The following is a 27141-nucleotide window of genomic DNA, read 5'->3' on the forward strand; positions in this document are numbered from 1 at the left end:
AATTCCTTCACTTTGAATATCAGAGACAGCGCCCTGCATAAGGAAAATTAACCAGCACACATTCAAATAAGATAAGCCTATTATTACGACAATTTTGCATCCATAAAGTTGCCACAATATTAACACGACATAACAGTGAGCAGGACAATGTAAAATGTAAATAGAGCACAATATGCTTGATTACTCTGAGCAATTGAGCATATTGTCATCTGGAGCGCATGCATGGCACAATTATAGGCTATGGCACAGTGTCAGATCATCCAAGGTTAAAATAACAGTAATTTAAAATCCTTGATAAAATTGGTAAGGCTCCTCCGGACTGTTTGTCCGGAACCTGGCTGCAGGAGAGCTAACACGCAGCCTACACTGAGGCCTTTCAATATCATAGATGCAATTGTCTGAAGACTTTGAAAATAACACTGCCAGATGACATGCAGGATCATTTCAGCAGCATGATGGCAGTGATATAATTTGGACTTTCAAGGTAATCGCAATAGCCTGCATTGCACACACCCCACCAGTTAATCCGTGTTTTCTCCTCCAAGAGCTGCGCTTCCAAGGTCATCAAAGCAGCATAACCAGCAGCCAACAGTGGCTCACCTCACCGGCCGCTTTACCACAGACGCCGCCAAACCCTGACCCTTCAAATGCCAGTTTATCGCGCTGATCGAGACATCCGATGCATTTCATGAAGCTGTCCCTGTCTTGAAATCCCCCTTTAATCCATATGTGTCCCCCTACACACAAACGACAAAACAGCATGCACACACAGCGGTGTCGCTTCTCTGCCTGACGTGAAGTTGGAATTACCTTTATCGTTCACCTTTTTGTGAGTCTGTAAGTAAAGATATTTCTGTTTGCCTCGTCTGGGTTTAGATATGACAAACGAGCTACCCTTGTGCCGAGATAGTCAGCAGTTGCCTCAACAGCTGATTGACTGCGGCGCATGGATGATGCCGAGGAGGCTGTGGGGAGTTGTAGTTTTTCACTCTGCAGTGGCTGGTCAACAAATAAGTAGCTAATGTGATGTTCTTTCTTGACTATTGCACACACACACACACACACACACACACACACACACACATATAGGCTATATATAGGGAGAGAGAAAGAAGTATTTATATAGATACTAACTCATATATATATATATATATATATATATATATATATATATATATATATATATATATATATATATATATTAGTTTCAAGATGACCCATAGGTGAAGTAACAAGCAATAAAAATAGCAATGACTGACAGTGACACCCCACCTCTCTCTCTCTCTCTCTCCCACACAGGTGCGTTCACCCACGCTCACGTTTTATGTGTATGACAACAATAAATATTAAGTGTGTATAAATTACTGACATTTATGTAGCAGAAAAACTTGGAGTCATATAATAGAAAAATACCCTAACACTCAAGTTAAGACAAGCAGAGAAGGTGTGGAGCATATAGTTTGACAAAAATAATCAAGCCTAATTAAAACGTCTTACCACTATTAGAGGTGTTCTGTAGCCATATGTGCATCTTCATGTTGGCTGTATCTCCAAGAAGCCGTGTGCCTCCCTTTGGTACATCTGTTCGCGGTGGATTCAGAACATTAAGTTAATGTTTTTAGCCATAAGAGGGAGGGAAGCATTGGCAGACTACATTTCCCATGCCGGAGGAATGGTTGCCTTTTGCGCCGCTGTCCTTGTTTTGATGACGCAGCACGCACAGCGGTGCCGTTTTACGTTACCTCAGAGACGGCCAGTCAATGGAGTCAAACGGTCACGCCAATGCGATGATACAAGCAAGGCCGTAGCCGATGTAAAGAGGATTTTTATTCGAAGCAGTGCATCGGTCGCAGATAGATGCTCTTTAGACTGTCATGGCCGTGCAGGAATAGTTTTATGCTAAAGAATTGGCTCGTTTGTAGCCGACGCGCCGTGTCAACACAAAGGCCTATGCAGCCAGTTAGCGTTAGTTCCTCAGCTAGCTAGCAAGTGGTTTTACGCCAACCTGAGCTGCAGCAAACTAACAGGCGTGCCATTTTAATGTTTTACCTGCAACACAGTTAATCTCCTCTACAAAGAAGAAAGCATTTGAGTATTTTTTTTTTTTTTGCTTCTCTACGATAATGGCGGAACAGAGTGCAGTGGTCATGCAGCAGAATTTGGACAGGTGAGTTCAAGTTTAAGGCTAACATGCTAATGGAAGCTACGTAGCTTCACGTAAAATCACTATGGTGGACAGAACTAGGGGGAAGTGAGATTATTTCTTATCAAAATATCCAGAATGGCCTCGACTTTAATATGTGGTTCATTTTATACCAACTCCTGACGTTACGATGACTTTATCTAGTCATCGTATCTTTGCAGTGTTGATACAAGATGTCCTGCACTATTACAGTCCTTAAATTAACACTGCAATAAGTGATGCTATTATCTTCCTATCACTTTGAACTTGTCCCCCCTATCATAACATGTGTACTACTTTTACGTTTATCCTTTTACCATGACATTAATTAAAGGACATAGTGGCAGCTGTACTTCTCCCAAAACATTTGGCCTATTAACTCTTGACCCTTAGATGAGGAGAATGCTGTGCTTAGTAAGATTTTTGAAATTGTCACGTCCACAGCTAACAAGCGTCACGGCAGTAACAGAGCAAACTGTCTGCTTATCTTCTGTTTAAAAAAAAAACACTGGATACCATTTTCTCGGCAAGTTTACTTTCATTCCCCTAGATATGTGTTATTTAAGCTCACACTCATTCACTGAATATCCAGAACTTAAGTAACCCTGCAGTTACTTGATAAGGTGTCTGAATTGTGTGCATGAACAGAGTTTGTCCTAAAGGAGAGAAAATCACATTGAGCATACAGTGGTAAGAAAGATAAAGTGAACACTTTGGAATGACCTCTTTGTATAAATTTGTCCTAAAAATTCATTGTATTGATCTTGTCCATATTGAAAACATATAGTATGAGAACTCCTTGGCTAATGGCATTAACAAAGCTAATTTGAGTCAGGAGTTATCAAACCTGGAGTCCAATCAATGAAACCAGATTGGAGGTGTGGACTAGAGCTACTCTGATTTACAATAAACATCTGCTGATGGCCCATGCCTTACAAAAAAGAAGGGTTACAGTTAGGAATTATTGATTTACATGAAGCTGAAAGGGTAACAAAGTTACCTAAAAGAGTTAAGATATTTACCAGTCTTCAGTCAGATAAACTGTCTATAAATGGAGATAATTTAGTGCTGTGGCTACTCTCCATAGAAGTGGGCGCGCAGCTAAGATGACTCCAAAAGCAGAACGCTCGGTAACAAAGAACCTCAGAGTAACAGCTCAAGGCTTCAGGGAATAGTTGGTGCAGGTTAACATCTCTGTTCACAGTTCTACAATACAGAAATTATGGTGCATGGTTGCATGTAGCATGGTGTTCCGCCATGGACATCACAAAAGGAAGCCACTACTTTCCAAAAAACACATTGAAGTTTGCCAAAGAGCAACTTGATAGTCCACAATACAAATTGGAAAAATGTTTTATGGACTAATAACACTAAGGTTGAATTGCTTAGGAAGAACATTCAGCATTATGTGTGTACTAAAATTATCATTTCAGTGTGAAGTATGGTGGAGGGAGCGTCATGATTTGGTGCTTTGCTGCCTCTGGGCCTGGACAGCTTGCCATCATCAAGGGGAAAAATGAATTCCTAAATTTATCAAAGTATCTAACAGGATAATGTCAGGGTGGCTGTCCACTTGCTGAAGCTCAGAAGAAGCTTGGTGATGCAGCAGGACATTTAATCTAAACATCAAAGTAAATCTACTACAGAATGACTTTAAACAAAAAAGTCCACCTGTGGGAGTGGACCAGTCAGAGCCCAGACCTTAATCCAATAGAGAAGCAATGGAATAACCCGAAGAGAGCCGCTCACACCTGACATCCTGAGAATGTGTCTGAACTGAAGCAGCTTTGTAGGAAGAATGATCCAAAATGCTGCCTGAACATTGTGCAGGTCTGATCTGTAGATACCAGAAGTGCTTATTTTGAGTCATGGGTGACTTATTAAGTCACCATTAAATTAATAATAACTTATTAAATCCAAGGGTTCACTTCTTCTGAATGTTTAACAGGTGCTTTCAATAAAGACACAAAAGATTATTAGTGATATTTGCTGAACAACACTTTTGTGACTTAGATGAAGATCAGATAACTTTTAATGATCAATGCAGAAAACCAGGTCATTCCACAGAGTTCACATACTTTTTCTTGCCACTGTATACAGAGAACAGTATCTGAGCGGGCAAGTTGACACCTTTAGGAAGCATTGTATGAAAGCAGAAGTACAAGCAGGTATCATCATCTGTCGCTAGCTAGGAATGGGGAGATCTTTCACACTAAATGAGGAAAAAACAAAACAGTGGAATGTTAATTGTTCTCTTTTAGTGTTGACGGGCAAAATCAGTGTTGAAACCAATAAGGCAAAGCTGGCATTAGGCTTATGCTTAATTACCAACCCATATTTGTATGAGTTTGACACTTAATCAAACATGTTCAGGTTTGCTTCACACTGCCAATCTGTCATAGCTGTCCAATGCCTGTGCACACAAGTAAGCAAAGTCCTATTGAAGCCATTGGAAAGTGTTGCAGTGGTAAGTTTTGCCACTGACATAAGAAACTCAGACATGTCTTCTGACAGCGAAATGTCTGACAACACTCGGGTATGCTGAAGTTTAGCTTAGCACAATGAGATGTTTCATGGAGGCAGAATCCATTGTGAAGGGTGGGGAATTATTTTGAGCTATAAACACATACAATCCCACCCTCAGCACATTTCTTCAGTGATGTCGGGGCAGACAGTCGCCACCCTTGGAGCAGTACAGGGTCCTGAACCTTGCTCATAGCTGTAGCTTGTCACTTTGGCAGTCACACTAGATGTAAAACTCAGACAGTGCAGTCTCAAATTCATGTCTGCAAGGGTGCTTCTTTTTGTTTGTGATAACCAGCAGCCAACCTCTAGGCAACAAGTTAGATTCACATTCAGCACATTATTATTCTGATTTTTGTTTGGCTTCCTTTGTTGTTTTGGCAAGAGCTTCAGTTCATCTGTGTTCATGCTTACAGTATTGTTTTCAGCTTTTGATGCAGATTTTTGCTCATGCTGCTCTATGAAGTAAGTGTTGCACTCAGGAACACAAGTTAGCTTAGCTCAGGGTCATAAGTATGTGATGTCATATAATATTGCATAACAGTGATCAGACGCACCTGTGGGGTTGCCGCTAGATATCTGTAGTGCATTGTTTGTGGTCAGCTTACATCAACACATGGCTCAGCATATTGTGAAGGTAGTTTGGGATGATGTTTTTTTGTGATAGCTTTTGTCAGTCTAGCCAAATAACTTGATCAGTTTTATGTAATGGTGAAATTGGAAAAAGTAGTTGCAGCCCCCAGATGAAGGGAGAGTACAGTTTATTTTACAGACTGCATTAGATCATACCGGCTTGTGAATCCACTGAGCACATCTTGGTTAAAAAGTGGAAGATTTAAATGTTGGGTCTAGCTAAGCAAAGCTCATTGACTGAACAGTCAGGATTTTGAATTGCTTGATCGAATCACTTTTTTCAAGTTGTTGCAGCCTTTTGATAGAAAAACACTTCTGTGTGAGCTGCTATTTTGAAACACAAAATAAGTGATCGCAGAAATTTGTAGGCAACTGAAAGTTCTTACCTGCCTCGGTCAAGCTGAAGATCATTGGTCATGTGTGTAATGTTAGTTTTTTTTTTAGCTTATTTAAAAGGCTCATTGCTAATCAAATGTAAACAAAAAGGTTACTGCACCGCCAAAATTCAAAACACTAAATTAGAACCTGTCATCAACCTCAGTTGAAGTCAGGGATGATTTTATTTTTATGTGAGGAAAAACTAGTTAGTTAGTTTTATGATGTTCTGAAATGTTTTTGTACTGTTTTGTAAAACAGGGCTTTTCAGTTCTTTTGCCAGTTTTAAAAACACAAAATTCTGGTTTTAATGTGTTCAATTAAAACACCTTAGATTTTTGTGGCTTAAAAAATGACAAATTAGGCAAATTTCTGTCTGATTTAAACTGAATTTATGAATGAAGCCAAACAAGAATTGGCACTTTATTAAATTGCTCTAGTTTTGTTGCTCTTATACAAAGAAGAAAGCCTTTATTGTCATTGTATTTTAAAATGTTAGTGAATCTAGTAGTTTACCCATCAAGAGCAGTTCTGATTTATCATAATGAAGTTGTAGAAAAAAATGCATAAATCTCAATCTAGGGCTCATATAAAAAATGGAATAAAATTGTCATTGCAGGATGTGCAAGTCATTATATGCTAATTGTTACCATCTTGCTTCTATTTTTATTGGAATGTGTGTTAAGAATATAAATTACAGGTAATTCAATACCTTTCTTACAAATTGTGAGGATGTGCAATTGAGGTCCATGTAATGAATTCAGTAAAAAATAACTTATGGGCTGGTGATCCATAATAAATTTAGTGCTTTGACGTACTAATCTCCCTGCTCATGTCTGGGAATACACAGAATTAAAGTGCAAACTTGTCCACACAAGTACTGCACAATGAGATAAGAATAAAATCTAATTGTCTTCCACCAAGTAAGCAAATGAGTCTTATTTTTAACTCAGACACAGATGAATTTTTCACAAGTGACCAGGCTAATGTCGACCCATCTTTATTCTGTATGTAATGAAAAAACAGGTTCAGTTTTTTAAGTGGGACAAAGCCACGCTGGCTGCTTCCCACGTGCTGTCGTGCTTCATGCGTGACCAGAATTTTCCATCTTCTCTGTGAGTGGTGGTGAGCGGATGCTGCAACATCAGGTCCAAGCACATCGCTGTGCCGTTTACCTCAAGATGGTTACCAGTATTTGATAGCTTGTGCAGTGCGTACTAAGAGCCATTTTTAGGAATTTGACACGGCACTTTCTGTCAATATTGAACTTTGGACTTTGAAACCGTTTCCCAAGCACATGCTGGAGGAGCAGAAAGAAAAGAAGGGCATGTGAGCTTTGTGAAATGTGCTTTAGCTGCGTGCCGTGGGTGTGTGGCAGAGGCAATAACCCTGACAGTGTTTGAGGAGCTGATAGCAGGAAGATGTATGTCATGTCCCCTTGCCTATGGTTGTGTACCCAGCCTCTATCACTGACAAACATAAGGCTCCACAGGCTCTTATCTGGCCTGCCACAAGCAGCCAGCTGCCCCTGCAATGCAGTGTTTCACAAATAAATGTAGGAGACACATTTCAATCCAGCCTGACCTTTTTATTGGCACCCACTCCACCTCCTTGTTTTATTCTTTTGTTGTCCAGACCACTGACCCTGTTGCTGTTGCATGAATGGGTATATAAATATGTGCTGTATGTGTAAGGGCTAATAATGATGGACAGATGGTATGGTTAAACTCTGTCATGATTTGGTTCAATTTTGGTATGGGGTGGTGTCAGTGTTTACAGGCTTGCTGTAACCCTGAGAATGTAACATTCATTTTCTTGTTAAATACAAAACTTAAAAACAAGAGCTCATTGTTAGATTAATATACACACATGTGTTTATCAAAATGTTATCATAATATGCTCTAGTAAAGAGGTAACCCTACTTTTTATATGTTGTCTGTTTCGAGTCTCAGAGTGCTTGCATTCCTGTTATATGATACGAGATTTATTCTTTGTTGTGGAAGAAATTAAATGCATGTATTTGCTTGGCTATCAGGGCCACAGAATTAATAATTTACATTTTTTTAAAGCCCTTCCCTGGTTAAATGGATAAATAGCAGCACCAGCTGCCATGACCAGAATATCATCAAGCTATTGGACATTAGATCTTTTTGTTTTTAAATAGTTTGTGTCTGTTAGCTCTCTAATGCAAAACATCTGCATGAACCCTGACTAAGTTTTCTCATACACTAGATTACAGACAGTTATTTTCCAATCAGAAACCTGTAGCTTGTAGAAACCTGCACTGCATGGCAGTAACATCAAAGAAAGCTCACCCCGAATGACATGTATTAAACTAGCTGGTTTAGCTAGCAGGCTGGAGTTATTTAAACCACAGGCCATTAACTAAAGGCCGTCCTGTTACATTGTTGGCCCCAAACTCAGGGTTGGATCTCAAACCTTTTCTCAGTGCTATTTGATCCTTTATAGCTTTTTAAACTGTGAGCACTTACAGACAGTGATATTTAAGACAAATACCACATGTGGAAGCGAGGCCTATATAAATCTAGAGATTTGCATAAACAGGAAGTTTTGGATTAATGGATTGTAATCCACCTTCTTAACTTTGGACACCAGCCACTCGTGGGCCAGGCAAAGTGTAAACAAATGCTTTTGCCTGGACTCCTGTGCACGTGTAAGTATGATACAAAGGTCACAGTGCCTAGTACTAGTAGTATTACAAGTAGCATAAGTACACAGATTTATTATGAAGTGGCCGGACACTTTAACAGAGGTGGGAGGCTCCTGTGTTAGTCCACTCAGTGGACAAACATTTACCTGTCTGTGAGCAACATAAACACACTGAGTCATGTTTACTGGTCACTTTCTTAAACCTAAAGTGTGGTTATTTTTAAAACAACAAACTGTATTATATTATTACCCAATATACATACAAGACTATTTTCTTTTTTTCAACACTGTCACTAAGGTGTTGATTAAAATCCAGTAATTTTAGAAGCTAGAGTTCATGTTGCTGTATTCAATTGCACAATTTTGTAAGGACACTCTGTTTGTGCACCTCATAAGGAAAACACCCAAGACTGTATGACTGTGTGGCAACTGAAGCCATTTATCTGCCAAAGATTCTTGACATGAAGGCTCCAATATTAGACTCTGAGTAATTACTATACTTTGTTCCAGGGTGGCTAACACCCCGGGTTGTTGTTTAACTGACATGGTCAAAATTAGTGTGTGATTGGATAGAAGCAGTCAGACATGTAGAAGGCCCCCAGGCCTTAACCTTTGTTTGTTCTCCTATGCCCTGCCTTTGTGCTGAGGAGCCTCCAGTTTTCCCACAGTCACGTGACCTCTACTGAGTGAAAGGCACCTTTGTGGGGTGGCTTATGCACTTCCTAAAGAACGTGAGCTTGACTTGTGAGATGGTGAGAAAGTAGCTATGCAGTCACACTCATATTTGTAAATAGTGTCAATCACCCTGACATCCTGTATCACTTCAGAGCCCACCATCAGACCCCACCCCACCCCCACCCCAAAACTCCTGTGTCTGTGTGACTTTATGATACAGTCCTGCACTTTCTCAGATTGTCAAAATCCTATTGAGAGCTGAAGTGGAACACATGATGTTGGCCTAGCTTTACAGAAAGGATCTACAGTCCTTCACTGCTGCACATTCTTTTGATCCTGGCAGCTTGAAGGTTTTTCAAAATAACTGGCAAAATGAAAAGGATAATACACGCTGCTGTCCGCCTGCCCTTGAAGTTTCAAAGCAGTTGGTTAGCATTAGGTGGATTAAAGCTCATTGTAGAAACGGCAAAGCCCCTCTCGAGTTTGCCTGTTGAACATGTAAATAAGTGGTGGAGACAGCAGGTCACCTTGCTTCAATGAAGTTCAGGCAAGTCGCCATCATCAGATCTCATGTTCCTGAAGGACATTTTGATGGAAACTCTCCAGACCTTGTTGGGCGGTACCTGGTAGATTGTGCCAGGTGTGATGTATCCATAGGTTTGGCCTTCATTTTTTTTGAGTAAATATGTGTTGTGAACACAGTAAAATCATCAGCAAACATTTGCTGCACCTGATGAGCCACGTAAGTTTATCAGACTTTTGTTACTGTCTATTGTTTTGTATTTATAGGTGTACAAGTCAGTGTTCATTTCATTTCACACAGGCATTCTCTGTATGCATGGGGCCATTTTGTACATGTGCAGCGCAGCCTTATCTGCTCGAGCGTTCTGTTAAACAGGGTTGAGGTGACACTGAGCCAGAGATTAAAGTTTCGCACAGAGGATAGCATTTCGGTGCTGTTGTATTAGGTCCTGTCATGCTGTGGGGCTGGGTTACAGGAATAGGAGCCAGTGAATCTAAGAGAGCACAGGGCTTTGTTCTGCACTGTCGTGCTCCTCTGGAGACATCTGTCCAGTTCTTCTAAACTGCTCATCCCCACTTTGTATAGCTGCCTCGGTTTCAGTGTCTGTGCTGTCTTTTAGGATATTAAGCCCCTCAGTGCAGGGCATTGGAAAAAGCCACAAGATGCATTTTTTAAATTATCTTATTAGCTTTGCAGTGCAAAAGAAACGTGTTAGATGTTGTGTCAGACAGCTTAGAGCATGGTGAAGTGGAGGTGAGCAGATACAGGCTGATTTCAGTAGACAGAAGTGTGAATAGAGGCTCAATATTTCTGTCGGACTCAGATTCAGCACATGTGCCCTCCCTGGCCCTTTAGCCGGCCATGTTACTTGAGCGGTTCGACCCGAGGGCTCCTCTCCTGCATCGTCATGTTTTATTCAGCATCAGGGGAGTATTGGAAAATCATCCATTGCAAGTGGGCAGCAACCCGAGCAAACAATCCCAGTTGGTCATCCGCAGTCTTTCACAGAGGACCCCCCTCTACTCCCCTGTGGCCCTAGTAACAGAGGACACCTAGACCTCGGCATGATGATGACAGAGGCTGCAGATTTGACATCCATTATTCAGCTGTGGGAGCAGGAGGGTTGAAATGCCTATAGTGTACTATGGGGATTTGCTGAGTCAGCCACTGAAGCCAGTGTGGAAGTGCTGCTCGAGGGGGGCACCCAGAGGACTTTGTATTGAAGTGACTAGAAAACCCACCAACCTCTCTAGAAATCTTTTTTTGTTTGTTTTTGTTATTCTCCATAAGAGGTAGTTTGGGGGCATGTTTGCCTTCATTGACAGATGTGTCTATCACAGTGAGTCATAGTGGTTGCCATGACTCAGAGGAAGTGCCAACAAATCACAGAGCAGTAAAACAGGATTTAAACTGTCTTCTCTGTGGGTGATGTCACAGACATGAAAACAAAATGTCTCATCAGATATCAGTGCAAATCAAGATGTGACTCAAGCAGGTGAATGATGCACCAATACACTGGGACACTGGGGAAAAACTGGCAGAATGGTTACAGACACAGGCAGTGGATAATTCTGGGAATTTATGGTCTTCAATTTTTCCTAGCATAATGATTGCCAATAAAACCACCAGAACATTTACACACTTAGAGATCACATTTAATGGTTATGGGACTTTCCGCATTGTGGGAATATATTAGAAATTAGAGCTGTAGTTCATACCACTGTTTTATATTTCTAATAATCTTAATCTGTTAAACATTTCCTACTTCCTAGTGAGCGTAAAAGGGCTTCAGGTTTCCTCCATTCCAGTCATAGCTGTTACCTGTTAAAGGCAGGAAATGAAACTTTAAACTGTTGGTACGTCTTATCAGGTCACACACAGGCAGAGAGTTGTCCAAACCCTGTCAGAGAAGAGATACTGCCCTCTCACACCATGCTGGGCCCAGTTTTAAACCAGCCTTTTGTGTGGTTGTTATGAAATGGATAAACATTGCAAGCTCCTCTGCAGTGTGTTTTGATGGTGGAGTGGGTGCTCACTGTAACCTGGACCCTGTGAATAATAATCTGCCTTTTTTTTTTCACAGATTTAGTAGCACAAATGTTAATACCCAAAATATACATAATCGTAGCCTGAGAGGAAAAAACAAACAGCTCTATTACAGTCTCTCTCTCCACATTGAATTTCTGCCAGGGGTTTATGGGAGGTGTGTGTAGACTAATCATTGTTTCATTCATCCAGTAAAATGCCAGCTGCTCAAGGTTCAGTGTAATTATGAAAATGAGAACGTAAATGTCACACACGGACAGTCGGGCTGCAGCTGGGTCGAAGGCAGCTGTCGGCTGAGCATGAAAATCTTGACCATTTGGGTTTTAGTTGGTTGTTTTTTCTCAGTTTCAACAATAATCGCGCAAAACTTCATTTGTTCCTAGTTTTTATGGAAACCAGTTGAACTCCCTGGTCATAGTTTAGGAGCTTAGCTGTGGTACTCAAGGTCTGGTGTTGCTGGTTTTCTTTAATCAGTTATTCCCATCCAGCCTATGACTAATAAGATTGGTATATAGCAGCTTAAATAAGAATGTACGTGGCCACATGCAGTGAGACACAGGGGTGTTGAACTTTCCAGTTAGTTGCACTCTGCTTATTAATTATGGAAAAGCAATATAATGTCACAGTTGGAGATGTACTGTGGTAAGGTCAAGGAACTTGGATATCAGATTGGAGGAGGCTGAGGGGTGTGTATTAGTCACAAAGGGAGTCCAATTAATTGGAAGATGGCACAGCAGACAGGCCAAACAATCTAAGGACTCCTTTCTTGTAAATGAGGAGGCACAAGTTGGAGGAAGTGGACTCCTGTGTGTTGGGATAGTTGTGGGCAGGAGGGGGGAGGGAGAGGGGTATTAATATGGTTTGGCTTGAGGCCAGAACGAGGCACTTGTCTGGATGTCACCCAAATGGGAGACTCTGTCCTCCGTTTGTCTGCATCCTGTCCAATCCCCCTCTGTTTCCCTGCATATCCAAGCGGCGGTTTATCAGAATATTGTGCTCACACTCACAGGGATGCCCTGGTGAATTTAGGCTTTAGTAGCAGTGTGGTTAATTGTAAAGGCAGTGTCAGAAGGATGTGGCTCAAACTACAGGCACAGCAAGAACTCAGCCATGGGAAACAGTGCAATAAGATGTAGATGCAAAAAACAACACTTTGCTTTGTCCAGTATAAACCAAAGGGGGAAAGGTTTATACTGGACAAAGCAAAGTGTTGTTTTTTGTTTCTTTTTTAAAACAAGTGGAATCTGACATTGTGATGTGATCTAAAAACTAATCCCTTTAAAATCTCCTGCTTTGAGTCCAGATGACAGGATGACAGGCCTGTTTGCTTGACCTGCTGTGTGTATGTGCATTGAACACTTCCTGCTGTGCTATCAGATATGCTTGACAAGCAGTCAGCAATACATCTTGTTTGCCTATAGGGTTTATTTATTGATCTTGGCTGATTTCATGCAGAGTCATTGGACCAGAGTGTGTGTGCGTGTGTGCGCGCATGTGTGGTTTCCATTGTGTCCATTTAGTCCTGAGTCTTTTCAGAGACTTTGATCACTGCCTCCATCATTATTCTCAAACAGGTGAAAAATGGCTTCCCCAACGCTTTTCTCAGTAAAGAGTCCAAATAAACCTGATCTAAGCCCAAACCTTTGATTCATGTTTGAAGTGACTCTGTGCTGCTGACTCTCCACTTTTCACACAAAGGGGACATGAAAAGATTACGTTAGTCTTGCTCTTTCACTCTCTCCTGTCATCTATCACATGTACAATCAGATGCTCTCACACACGTGCGTCAGTGACTTTGGATGGTTATAGACTTTTCATTTTTCTCAGATGTCTCCTGATACTCGTGGTGGGGTTGCACAATCTATCTATGTGTTATGAATTATATACGTTAAACTATGGCAGGGCACATTAAATTTAATACTACAAATAATGATAATAAATTGATTCGTTAATGGAAAAACAAGCCAAATATCGTCTTGGCAAAGCCATTAGCAATCGACAGTCGCTCTGATCATCAATCACCATGATGATCGTCCATCGGCACAACTCTAACTCATGGACTTGTTTCACCTTTGCAGAGTAATTGTGGACATAGTGAAATCAGTTCACTACAATGGTATTTATTTAATAAAATGTAGCATTGAATTGGAATAGAATCTAGACTCTGCTTAGGTTTTGTTTTTCTAGAGCCAGAGGTATTTATCTCACCACTTTGATTTAGAAGAAGCTCTGTCTAATCTGTTTATCTGTTTTCAGAAATCACATTATTGTTGTCACAGCTGGCCTGTAGTTTGTTTTGTTTTTTTTTGTTCCCACTTGGGGGAAATAAGTGTAAAACTGATGTACTGTAACTAGCAAAAATGTCAGATTTATTTTGAAATCATCAACTGCACCCCCAGTTTCACTATCTTCATCCCACCTGTGGGTGTGTGTGTTTGTTTTTTTTTAGGAGCTGCTGGGTGTGCTTTGCCACAGACGAGGACGACCGCACGGCAGAGTGGGTGCGTCCGTGTCACTGCCGCGGCTCCACCAAGTGGGTTCATCAGGCCTGTCTGCAGCGCTGGGTGGATGAAAAGCAGCGGGGCAACAGCACAGCACGTGTAGCCTGCCCACAATGCAACGCAGAATACCTCATAGTCTTTCCCAAACTCGGTGGGTAGCATCTCACAAGGGATGAAACTGGGGGATGGGGAGATGATTAAAAGACTTAGAAATGACAAGATGAAGATGAAGAGCCGCCAGCTTATGTTGCCTTCTACGGCTGATGGTTCATTACCGATGAGTAAGAGGGGTTAAAACAGCTTGAGTTCATTATAATTAATTATTAGGTTCAGGTAATTTAAAAATAATCTGAGAAGGTTGTGCAAATAATTTTGATAAATTTAAACTCTATAATGTTTAGTGTGTGGTCTGCTGTATGGTATAGTACTAAAAAGACAGTGAAAAAGTCTCCTGGTTGCCATACCACACTAATATACTGAGAAAGTGCCATAACCTGTCTAACTCGTAACTTTAAATTTAATTTACTGTGCTTTCAAAATGTCATTACAGCTCTCATTTTCCACAAGCTGTCAACATCGCAGCAGCATTATGGAGCAAATTTCCATGTGAATAGCCTGCTGAAGCTCCTCTTTGAAGGCTCTCTTAATAGCTGCTGCCTGTAACTGTACCCAAAACTCTGAGAGCTATTCAGTTTGTCTTGCCTGAGTGCATGTTTATTTACGCAGGAGCCAGCATAGGTTCTGTGGTGATCTGGGTAAACATTTCCTTTCAGCTTGACGAGGAACAGAAGGGTCCTCACTTGTTATACAGCCTGGCTCCTGGCTGATTGACCAGCAGCAGTTTAGAGAAGTGACTGCCTCAATTATCCTAACACGTCAGAGTGACGAGGGCTCCAATTGTTCCCAAACACCAGCTATGACTCATCTAATGAAAATACACCATACACTGCCATGCTTATTTGGTCAGATACTGTTCACTTCTCAGTTTCTCTCTGTCTCAGATCCCCTCATAGCTCTCTAAGACAATGACAGACTTATCATCTTCCTTTGTTACAGAAAAATATTCCAGATACAGCAGGAAGAATAATATTGGTTTAATCCCTTTGTTAAAGTTTTCCGATGAAGACTTGGTTACCCATCAGCCACTGGGCTATTTGCATTTCAAAGTCAAAGAGAGAGAAGTTGCAATTTGAGACAGGAGCTGGCCTTAAGACAATGTCTGCTGGAGGCCTGGCCCAGCTGGTGAACAGGTTCACGGTTATTTATAGTGACCGAGACTGCACTGTCAGTCACTTTGGTGCTATAAGCAGAAGGTTTCAGCTCAGCTTCTTTAGACACTTCCTCCTCCTCAGTAAATAACCTGTGTATGTTTGTCTCCCTCTGAGAGCTGATTACTGGACACTTGGCTGTTTGCTGGGTATTTGTGAATGTGTCTGTCTGGCTTTTTCCTTTTCTGTAGTTATTTATTTTGTGTTAATTGGCTCACAGGTCCCAGAAGGCCTGTTAATTAGTGTTTATATTGGAAGAAATGACATCCAGTAAAACAGCCAAACAAATTAACAAGTTTAAGTGACAATTAATAAGTCATTAAAATATCATTAAAATATCAAATTCATTAGCTCACAAATTAAAATAATCTTTACATTACATAAAGCATCTAAAAAATATGGGCAGTTCATAAAATCCTTGTTTATGAAAAAAAGCCAAATCAATGTATGTCTGAAAGCGACGTTTGAAAACTGAGTCTGTAGTTTTCATGAAAATGATTTGATCTTTTAAACAGTTGAGTCTAAAAGGAAGAAGAAATTAAAAGTGGGTTTTGTTGAATAAGGAGTTTTCGGTTTGTGTCAGACTGGAGTTGTGCAGCTGCACCAACTGCACTGATAGTGTTAGAATCAGTTATAACCACAGATATAACATTATATTTATATCAAATAATTTATAGTAATTACATTTTTCAATTTGTGTTTACAGGTTTTAAAACCTACATTTGTCATTACTTGAAATGTTACTAAGAGTTAAATGAAAGCTGTTCACAGTTCACCTTTGCCACAGAAGACATTTTGACATGTTACCTTAGTAAAAGCACAGGTGTAAATAGCAAAAATGAATAATGGCTGAATTCCATTGAGCTGCTTCAGTTTCAGGAACCTGCTGTTGTAATGATGGCTCACTGTCACACTGTCATGGTTTACTGGGACAATTGAATAGAAGGAAGCCGTTGTAAACACCTGTGCTTTTCTTACTGCGACGAGTCAAATTGTCTGCTGCCGTACAGTTTATTGAAAGTACTGATAATTCATTCATTGGTTTGTTATATATATATATATATATATATATTTTTTTTAAACAACAATCCCTTGAGTTTTGTCAGTTGATGAAAAGGTTTTGAACATAAATTAGGTTTACACTATTGAATGTGTAGGCAACAACTCAGGGTGTTCAGTACTTTGCAGGCCAAGTGTTTGTGTTGTAGGTAAAGAATAACTCTGAATTCATCTGTTCATAACAAAGATGGATGCACAAAGTTGATGTGTAGCGATTCAGTGAAATTACATTGAAGTCATGCCTGACTGGTTGCCAAGCAACATGACAAAAAGACGTACGTACTGTTGGCTACAATGGGGCACATTGTTAGGGATATTCTGGATACTGTATGTATGGGTTTTTATTAATTTATTACTGAAGTCCACTGAAATGAAATATTTCCAAATTTAATTTAATGTCACTCGCTTGGTGCCTGTTCAGCAACTAATCAAATGTTTTTTAGGACAATATTCAAACTCAAGCTAAACTGGATGTAAATTGATTCCATTTCAGTCCATGCAGTTTTTCAAAGGGGTATACAAACCTGTTTGTCTTATCTAATGTTAGAGTCTCACTCACATTCTCTGGCTTTGAGACGCATCATGAATAGAGTCTCTGTTTCACACAGTAGCTTTGAAGCTGTGATTTAGACACATTGCATCAGTGTTTTCTCACAGTGTGCCACATCATTATGTGTTTGTGGTTAGTTATTCTTGGCCAGCTCTTATTTTTATAAGAGCCAGTTATAAAAAGGATTTGTAGGCCAGAATTTAAAATGTTTAACCTCAAGCTCATCAGCTCCTGATGCCCACTCTGAAGTTTATGTTAATTTGTCGTGTGCGAGTCCTCAAGTGGTTTGGCCAACGGCAATAGAGCATTGTGATGGATGGGCTAGTGGTTTATTTTGAAAGGGAACTTCCTCTCTACTGTGGCTGATCTACTGATTGATGGCCTTTCTATAAACAACCAGAGGCTTGTGTTACCTTTGATTTAGTCGTGTGTAACTTTCTTTGGTTTCCCTTCAGTTTGGATGACGGAGTGTGAGGATGTGGTGGAGGACACCGCTCATCTAACTGGAAGCATGGAGAGAACTCAGTTTACATTTTAAAGGGGCAGGGGGAGTGTCTGGTAAGGCTTAGACCAGTGGGATATCTATACTATGTAAATTAGGATTTGATTAGTAAGGCCTGAATCTGGAAGCTAGAGCAGCTCTGGGGGAGAGATGTATCCCAGAGAGAACTGAGAGCACGCTAAGTTTTTTTTTTTTTTTTTAATGCTTTTTAAGCTGTAGCCAGCAGCATTGTGTTTTCAGAGGGTCAGTCTAATTATACAGCAAATACTTGCGTAGGTATTTGGCCATAAGTCAAGAAATCATACACATATTTGACAAACTTTCACACAAATTTCTAATTGCATAAAATGATTAAATTATGACCTTTTATTTCCAAAAGGTCAACTTTGCTTTGCCATTATAACGTTCTGAAAATACACTTTATAGTAAATTCTTTCTCTTCATACATTATGACTCCGCACAGACATGATGTAAACTGCATTTTGACTGGTTGGCAGACGCAGTAATACTTTCCACTTGTTCCCACTTTGCTAATGGATAGAAGAGTTCACTGTCTGGAGATGAAGTGATGAACTTAAGTGTGTTGATTTAAATGTCTAACCCACTATCTTAGCTGTGCCTGTGTCCTGTCCTGTGGCAGGTAACCTACCATGATTTGGAAAATCATTCTGTTGTTTTTTAAGAAATTAAACCAAACAAACAACAGATTTTTAACCACAATGTTCTCATGACAAAAAGGGTTAATGTTTCCTCTACTAGCTGAATGTCACTGAATGTATCTGGACAGGAAGTGGAGCAGTGGTTCCTTAAATGCACAGAGCCTGTTGAGTGTACCTGAGTGGCGCTCCCACCACAGGGAAAAGTGCCTTTTTCTTAATCCCATTAGCAAGTGTCAGACAGAGGTGGAGAGGGAACTGCGGAGGGATGCTGGATGTGTCTGGGAGAGAGGACCGGGAGTGAAAATAGGTCACGGGAGGAGCCGACCGAGCAGCTCATCAAAGGCTGAGAGGAGATGAGTGAAGTGACGCTGCCGCTCTGCTGATGAATCCATGAAACCACAGCTGTCCTCCAGTGTTTCCCCGTGACTCCAACATCACATTTCACACACGATTAGGACGCTGCTCGGTGACGGTGACATCTCTAGATCATAAACAGGATGTGCCTCAGACGGGATCCTTTCCTGCTGAGCACTCCACAGAAACACTGCAGTCTGATTTGCTAATTTTGCATCTTTGGCGCTGCATGATGTCAAAATGCATTTGCAAAGTATTTGGGTTTATTAGTTGGACGACCACATAGATGGATTTCACCACATCATCGTTTTGTTCGGATCTGATTTAAATTTCCATCACTTGATGTAATCGTTTGCAGTTTTTGACATTCATACTCCAGCAAACCAGAGTTGTGAAAGCTAAACCAGCAGATTCTCACATCTGTATTCACTTTTTACACAGAAGACAAATGGACATTTAAAGAGGTTATTATATCTTGTTTTATACTTGAATAATGACTTTCTCATGAGTACAGAGGAGTAAATATTCTCCTCGTCTTAGCTGAACTCTGAGGAGTCCCAGTCTCTGGCTGCAGGATACACTGGGCATTAGTGCGCTTGTCTTGTACAGCATTGTACTTGACAAGCAGGAGTACAGCATTGTCTGTTTTGCTGCATCATTGCTGCAGTGTTCCTCTCCCATTTTTGATTCCAGCCGTGCTTTCTTTATTATGGTTATACAGACACAGTGTTGCCTTATATTTATGTTTATGATTTGCATGTTGTTCAGACGGCCCGTTGCTGTACCATCTCTAATTGAAAGCACAGACTTGTATTCCCCTTTTTGGATATAATTTTACTGGCTTGGCTTCACACACTGTAGTATTTGCAGCAGCTTTAATTAGCCCTCAGAATAATAGCAATTTCCCAGCTTGGTGACAACACTGTGATGACAGCTTTCAATTTGGGTGATAGGGTAGGTAGAGACGGGGAGCACTGTCGGGAAGCTGCTACAGCGGTTCTTTTCTGAGGGTTGCTGCTGAGGCCAGCTCATTTCTGCAGGCTTGACAGGCATTACTCAAGATTTGCTCACTGTGGGACCCCCTGCCTGCCACCAGATCAGATGTGGGGGTTGTTCTGAAGCCACAGATCATCTTTTCTATTAACCTAGGTTTTGATTGTTTTCACTGACTTATGGCGCAGGAGAGGAAAAAGCAAGCAACACTGCATCCCACAAAGAGCAGCTATATGCCCTTCTGGCCATATTCCCACCAGCACCTGCTGCAGAGCCAGAGCCAAAGCCAGCCTATCATGCTAATTTGGCTGGCAATACAACTCCTAGGACGGCGTGTCCTTGCTGCTCCTTCTTCTTTATGGACTCTCTGCCTAGAGAGAGTAAACAAGCCAGCTGGAACTGTGTGCCAGCATGCGTGCCCACTACTGAAGAACTGCAGTTGCACTTTTCCCCTCACTCCTTTACTTTCCCTCCTCCCTCCCTTTTAATTATCTTAATTATGGAATCTGCTGCCAGTGGCTGAAATGAATTGCTCAGCTCTCCATCCTGCCAGTGGCCATTAAGGGCGACCCAGTTCTCTCCAGCCGCGATGTCGTAATGCTTAGGCAGGGAGAAAGCGGAAGAGATTCCAACGCTGTCATCAAAATATGCCATATTAATGCGCTCAGGCATCGCAAGATCAATCTGGTCGGAAAACACAGGTGCAGTAAAAAGGAGCTCTGGAAGGCATCAAAAGGCTGGCACTGGACGAGAGAGAGCCACTGTGTTTATAACTACTTTAGAAATAAAAGTGAGATGTTTCCGCTGTGAGTTAAGTAGCTTTAAAAGTGCCAAATGCTTCTTGCTTGCTTTGGGTTCCTTCCTCAACAAATGGGCCAGAGCACTGCTGTCTGAAGAGAGAGATCTTTAGCATGGGCAGTGAATGTACTCAGCTGTAGAAATGGGTGCACAACTAACAGTGGCTGAATTGTATACAACTCGTGGCAAGTGCTCATGGGTAACAGCCTCCTGGTGGCCCTGCTGTACAAACAGCTTAATAAAGTCTGTCTTATGTTCAAACTGTTAAAACCCAAAACCCCAAAATAACCACTGATCCTCAGGATTATTTTAGAAAGCTGCTGCTCTTTTTTACACACGATGTGTAGGCTAATGTAAATGTTGTAGTCAGATGTTGCATTTTGGTCTCACCACTTCGGGTTTCTCTGCAGGCTCATGAAAATGTATCTGAGGTGTTTGCATTAAAACTGTCCACTGCTTACCGTCCATGATGACTTGGAGATGGCTCAACACCTATGCCAATAATTCCTCCTGCCAGTAGCCTCAAACCGGCTGCAGCACAGTCGTCTTTAGCTTCAAGTGATAGAAGCTTTCTGTACTACAAGGTTGATCTGTTGTGTTTTTTTCCTCATTTACTTGGCTTGTAGCGTAAATGAACAACATAATATATTTATCAGACCACTGCTGACATGGCCAGAGGAGAAAGTGTTCTTGAACCAAGTCCTGCTTTCACAATGACTCAGCACTGTTTTAATGCCACTTCACAGCTTTATTACTCAACTCGAGAGGACGTGTCAAAATCACTATTTTAAAAATGTGATTATAAATGTCACCCTTCCCAAGAGACGAGCGTGTTTGTCAGAAAGCCTGCTGACCTTTGGGCCACTTTTATAAATATATGAGACTGTTTCTCTGGATAATAAGTCATCATCAAATTTATGAAGGGAAAATGCTTTACCAGCTCAAACTAAACACATACTGTTATAGATTATAATTATCTGAATTTATGAACAGCTGATGCTTCAAAATTCAAACTTAGCCTAGTTGTAACATAAGGTACTGAGGTTTATGCATCACTCAAATAGAACAGGTTTCACCAGACAAACAACCTCTTACATAGAGATTAGCTGTTACTAAATATTAACACCCACTAACTGCCTGATGTAACTGAGTAGCTAACTGAACCAACCGACAGAACTGTGCGCGCTAACATCTGACCCATTTAGTGTAGTAAGAGAAACAATATGGAATAATGTCAAGACAGATCTGACCTGGAACTTGATTAATTCAGTTTAACAATTATGTAAATGTGAAAGATTTTAAATCACAGAAAAATTACACAAAATACCTCAAATTTCTTGCTAATAATGAGTACATTTCAGCAATTAGCGTAATTAGACATTTACCACTCGTTGTAAATTGTATGAATACCACTTAAACATACATACTTCTTCATGTATGCAAGACATAAATAAAACAAAAATAACATTTACAGATGATGATATGTGCCTCTAAGTATTTTTTTTATTTTATTTTTTTGCAGAAAACCAGGCTTTAAATCTTCTGTAAAGCTAACTAGCTTACTGCTCTACCTACAGTACCTAAAGAGTATTACCTCCAAGGGCAAGAAGCACTTCATTAACTAACAACATTATTCTATGGGGTTACTGTCCACAACCGGCTGATCCACTGTGTAGTATTTCCACACTGTGTGGCACCGCATCCTGGGTGCTATTTGAGTTTAGGCTAACATTAGTAGGTCTTTATTGGATTGACGCAAGTTTACACTTGAGCAACTCCAGCCAAACTAGTTATCCGAGTTAGTGTTACGTTAGCACATTGGTTAGTCCTCGTTCTTTAAAGATTTTACGTCCTGTGACGTCAAAAATCAAACATATTGTTTGAAAATGGTTATCTCTTGCCTTGACTACTGCAATGCTGTTCTGGTGGGCCTTCCTCTGTGCACAGTGAAACCCTTACAGATGGACCAGAATGAAAAGACCCGTCTGGTCTTCAATCAGCACAAAAGGGTACACGTTACTCTGCTACTCACTGACCTACAGTGGCTACCCATGGTCGCCCAAATCAAATTCAAGTCACTAATGCTTGCCTTCAGAGGGACTTCTGGGTCTGCATTATCTACTTGAACTCAATCATTCAGCCTTATGCTCCCTCTCAGCCACAGGGAATGTTGTCTGGCATTGCCATCCCTGCACACAAGGCAATCTCAGTCCAGACTGCTCTCACTTGTGGTTCTCCAATGGTGGAATGAGCTGCCAAATTCTATCAGAGCAGGGCGTCCCTCTCCATTTTCAAGAATCTCTTGAAAACATCTCTTCTGAGAGCACCCCCTTTCCTAAAACCGTAGCATGTCTAACTAGCACTTAATATGCACTTTTGGTGCCCTTTCTTATACTCAACTCCCTGCACTTATTAAATAGATGTTGTACCTAATACTTACACCAGGGTCTCCCACTGCACTGAAGCATCATTGATGTCCTTCACTTGTAAGTCGCTTTGGATAAAAGTGTCTGTCAATGAGAAAATGTAAAATATGAGCAGTGAATCTGACCTCTTTCCAAGTATGTAAGCAAAGTAGCCAAACGATTATAATGCAATGAAATAAGAGTGTGATCTTACATTTTTCCTCATTATACCTATAATGCCAAGACTAATTAACCCTACATCACAACAACTGTTGTTTATAAAGTTGGAAATATTAAAACCTCAGCCCCAGACAGCATTTTTAACCAAATCAGTGAACTTCTGTTTACTAGCTAGCTTATAACAGCTGATGGTGACAGTTATCATTTATGTCAGCTGACAAAATCAACCATTTTCAGCCAGAAATGAGAAGTTAACTCTTCTCTGAAATCAAGAACTAATTGGTGGTAAATCTGCCACTGTTACCACTGTAAACTGCAGGTGTTGTGAGAATGGAAAATTGACAAGTATCCAAACAGGAACTAAGGGGCACAGTGCTTCGTGATTGGTCAGCTACAGAAATCTCTCATGTGAAATACTGTTCCTACTTCGGCAGAACAGTTTGTGTATATGTAGGACAACACTGATTATAGAAATAAGGTGTTGCAGAAAATAGGTTTTCAGGGTCTGTAAACTCAGACTGCTGTGGATCTCATCTTGCAGCTATAAAGTTTACACAGCTCCACTGCAACACATCCAGGCCCAGTGGTGTGTTCTGTGCCTGGTCCCTCTGGTAGCATCCCCACCCCACTCTCCTCCCACTCACTCCTGGGCTAGTTATTGATAGGATGTGGATGGGTCTGTCTGAGTGAAGAAATCAGGTTGCCTTCCTGTAAATATTGCATGATTTCCCTAGAGGCAGCCTGGAATGCTGGAGCAGGGCCCTTTTCTGGGGTCCTGCTCCTGATGTCAGACAGGGAAGTAAATGCTCCAAAGGCAGGTTTAGACTTTAGATTAATCCTTGTTACATGGTTGTCAAGAATCAGACCAGTTATTTTTAAACTAGGTGTAACCGGCCTGAGAGCCTCCTCCCTGTCTGTCAATAAAACACAAGGTGTGCACCATACCTCACATGCTTCAATCTGTGGTTGAAGGCTGGAGGAAGAAACTCGACTTTCACTTGACTGCATTGTTGTAATTTTTCCTGTTGGACTGAAAAACAGTCTGATCATGATGTTTGAGTGTGAGCTTCCTTGTGTCTTCAGTTCTTGGACTGTTATTTTAATGCAGGTAATTCAGCCTGTAGACAGAAAATGAAACGTTGGGGTTATTCCTGCGTCATGTGACCTGCCAGCTTGACTTTTACACAGAGTGTAGGTCACCTGAAGAAGAATGATGGATGGTTTGGATGTTTTAGCAGCAGGAGTCTCATGACCCCTGCTGTACAAACACTCACTGTTCATTAGCTGATTGTGTACTGTGTGTATTTCCCACAGTACCTTCCACTTGACTTCAATATCACCTCATAAGCAGGACTAGAGGACCTGCAGTCTTCCAGAAAGTATTGCCAGTCATGCACAAACTTTTTTTTTGTTGTTTTTTTTGTATGTGGACAGCATCTTAGGGTTGTTAGGACATTCACAGACACAAATGTGTTTGACTGTTTATCACTGACATAATGTTCCTGTGTCACTTAAATTCTATTTTTTGTGCACTGTTGGTCATCAAACTATATATTTATGTTTTCAGAAATATTAGAAGTATTTTTTTTTTCAGTGTGTTTCTAACCAAATTTTCAGATGTTATGCTATTGAAAGAGCTGATACTGTAAGATGCTATTTCTGGCATTAGTGCATATTAAATGACCACTTTATTGGAGCTGAAACAATTTGTTGATCAACACAAAATAACCAGCAACTATTTTGGTAATTATTTAATTAATGACTGTTTTAAGCAAAAATGGCAAAAAATTAATGGTTTCTTCATTATCTGTGATCGTAAATGAATTATCTTTGGGTTTTGGACTGTTGGTTAGACAAAACAAGATATCTTGAATATGTCACCTTCTCAATTTTCTGACTTTTCAGACAAATGATTAATCAGAAAAATAATGGGCAGATTGATCAGCCCATTATTTTTCAGGTTGCAGCCCTGTATTTTTGTTATCGTCAGAAAGGGCCCAAAGTTCATGAATGTAACTGTCAAATGCTATGAAACATGTGTAAAAATAAATCTGAAATAAAAGTTGTACATGTCTGATGCTAATATCTGATGTTTTCCTCCATCAGGTCCTGTGGTCTACGTGTTGGACCTGGCTGACCGGCTCATCTCTAAGGCCGGACCCTTTGCAGCTGCTGGTATCATGGTGGGCTCCATCTACTGGACCGCTGTCACCTATGGAGCTGTCACGGTCATGCAGGTTGGCCCAGTGATCCCTCCTGAGAGGTGTTGGTTTATAATAGGCCTGTTCAGTCTGGTCAGTGGTGTGACCTTGACTGTACCTGTGGGCCAGCAACTGAAATCATACCCAGAATGTACTCAAAAGTAGTTCTGCAACGCATTTCTATTTTGAATTTCCATTTCTATGTGCATGTGGGTAAAGTACTGGTCCAGTGCTAGTCGCCTCTTTGTGCCCCTCCACTGCTCCTTTCTGTCCAGGGCTGCATTTCTAGGCCTCTAGGTTTTCACAACAGTGCCATCTAGCAAGTTGATTAGGGTTAGGGGTAGCATTAGCATTGTTCTACGCACATGGGCAATGACACCACCAGAATACTACCACATACTATTTATACTACTTGTGTGATGATTTAGTGGGTGGCAGTGTCACAAAACACTTGGGTTCTATTGATGCGGTCCTGAAACTGCAGCCTCCTCTACTGCAGGAACTTGCTACTTGCAAATTTCCCCACTGTGAGACTAATAAAGGCTGTTTTAATCTTAATCCTGGCTGATCGCCACCCGTGATTTTCCCTGACAGACGTCAGAAATACTAAAATGTGACATCACCAAACTCCTCGACTCTTTCACAGTCCACAGTAAACAGCTCTTTGTCTAAATCAAAGATAATGTTTGAGTAAGGGGGTAGTAGTTAAATCTTTGAGTCACTTTCACTAAACCTCAGGCCCTGCTCTGGCCCATTGTACTAATAACTGTTAAGTGTGATATTCCTGTCATTGTAAATGTCACATATTGTGTAAATCCTGAGGCTATACCTTCCAACAGTAATGATCTGGCCTTTGATTTTCATAATGCATGTTTGTTGGTGATAGATGCCATTGCGCCTGTTTGCACCAGGTCAGGAGCAGCCACCAAATCATCATCATCATCCCTTGGACAAATGATGCAGTAAGCAGGACTGCAGGAGGGCTGAGCGCAGATGGAACGAAACAAAACTTAATGTTCATTTTCTACACATGAAGGAGCTTATGACTTTACACAATATGAAAATAAAAGATGCCAGAACAGTGTACTTCTCAGAATTAATTACTAACAAACGCAGTCCCTGAGCTGTGTTGAGTCTGCTCGTGCAGCCTGCTCCTGCTGCCATCTCTGCCACCTCGACTGGATTGTGAATAGTATTTATCATTTTTTGTCAACAAGATTAACAGCATCAGATCCAACCCTTTGCCCCAGTTCATCTCTGCTGATCTTTCCTGTGTTGTTCCAAATTTACTAATCCAATTTGCTCCCATTACCATGCACAGCCTCATTAACACACTTTCTCATCTGCACCTGTCCCCCTGCCACCTTGATATTTTACCCTCCAAATTCTGTCATTGGCCCGGCTGTACCCACCATTATAAGCCTGTCCCTCACCTCCAGCTGTGTCCCTGATCATTTTAAGACAGTGTGTTCAGTTGCTTTTCAAACAGCCCAGCCTGTGTCCATCCATTCTAAACAATTTTAGACTTGTTTCGAAATTACCTTTCATTTCTAAAGTACTGGGAAAAATTGTCGAGGAGCAGCTGCTTCGAGTTGTTGAAGGGAACTGTATTTTTGAATTGGTATCTCAGGAAAAGCCGTAAACAGGTTTGAATCATATTTGTCAAAGAGATGTTTGCTTCACTGTTAAAGACCCCCTGACCACCACCACCACCACCATGAAAATCAAATTTTTAACCTTGTTAACATGTCCATGTGGTGTCTTTGTATAATACTAGACATCATGAGAAATATGAAAAAATTTATTTCCACCTTTAACTGCAGTGAACCAACGACAGTCTAATAAAAACAGATTCACACAGCCAGGGTTTCATATGTAACATAACTAAAGGAAGTAATTCAACTTGCAGGCACAGGGGGGTGGGCAATTAAACCTGAAACCTTGTCATTTCAGAGAGTGAGAGTTTGAATTACCACAAACACTAACACTGTGTCAGCCACTGCCAGTTACAAGCTAACAAACAACATAAACAAATAAATGATGC

General features: G+C 40.8%; 2 protein-coding genes across 4 annotated transcripts in view; one reads left to right on the forward strand and one right to left on the reverse strand.

Annotated features, from left to right (window-relative positions):
• cpeb3 (cytoplasmic polyadenylation element binding protein 3) overlaps nt 1–1675 on the reverse strand; it is a 40704-nt gene extending 39029 nt beyond the window's left edge. For 2 of the 3 annotated variants that reach the window (XM_071481326.1, XM_071481324.1), the window contains exon 1: nt 811–967. Coding sequence is in view for 1 of the 3 variants with exons in the window: in XM_071481323.1 (XP_071337424.1) it covers nt 1498–1537 (40 nt within the window). In the remaining 2 variants the exon portion in view is untranslated. Of the gene's footprint in view, nt 1–810; nt 968–1497 lie in introns of those variants that run through there. The other variant, XM_071481323.1, reaches the window with a different exon arrangement.
• A 65-nt stretch (nt 1676–1740) lies between these two features.
• The window catches only part of marchf5 (membrane-associated ring finger (C3HC4) 5), a 33656-nt gene continuing 8255 nt past the window's right edge, over nt 1741–27141 (forward strand). Inside the window, exons 1-3 of the mRNA XM_071481329.1 lie at nt 1741–2167; nt 14077–14279; nt 25003–25133. Of these exons, the coding sequence (XP_071337430.1) occupies nt 2124–2167; nt 14077–14279; nt 25003–25133 (378 nt within the window). The 5' untranslated portion in view covers nt 1741–2123. The remainder of the gene's footprint in view (nt 2168–14076; nt 14280–25002; nt 25134–27141) is intronic.

This window comes from Trachinotus anak, unplaced genomic scaffold (assembly GCF_046630095.1).
Source record: "Trachinotus anak isolate AG129_WGS33_773 ecotype Australia unplaced genomic scaffold, CSIRO_AGI_Tana_v1 ptg000007l, whole genome shotgun sequence".
In the NCBI taxonomy this organism is placed as follows: domain Eukaryota; kingdom Metazoa; phylum Chordata; class Actinopteri; order Carangiformes; family Carangidae; genus Trachinotus; species Trachinotus anak.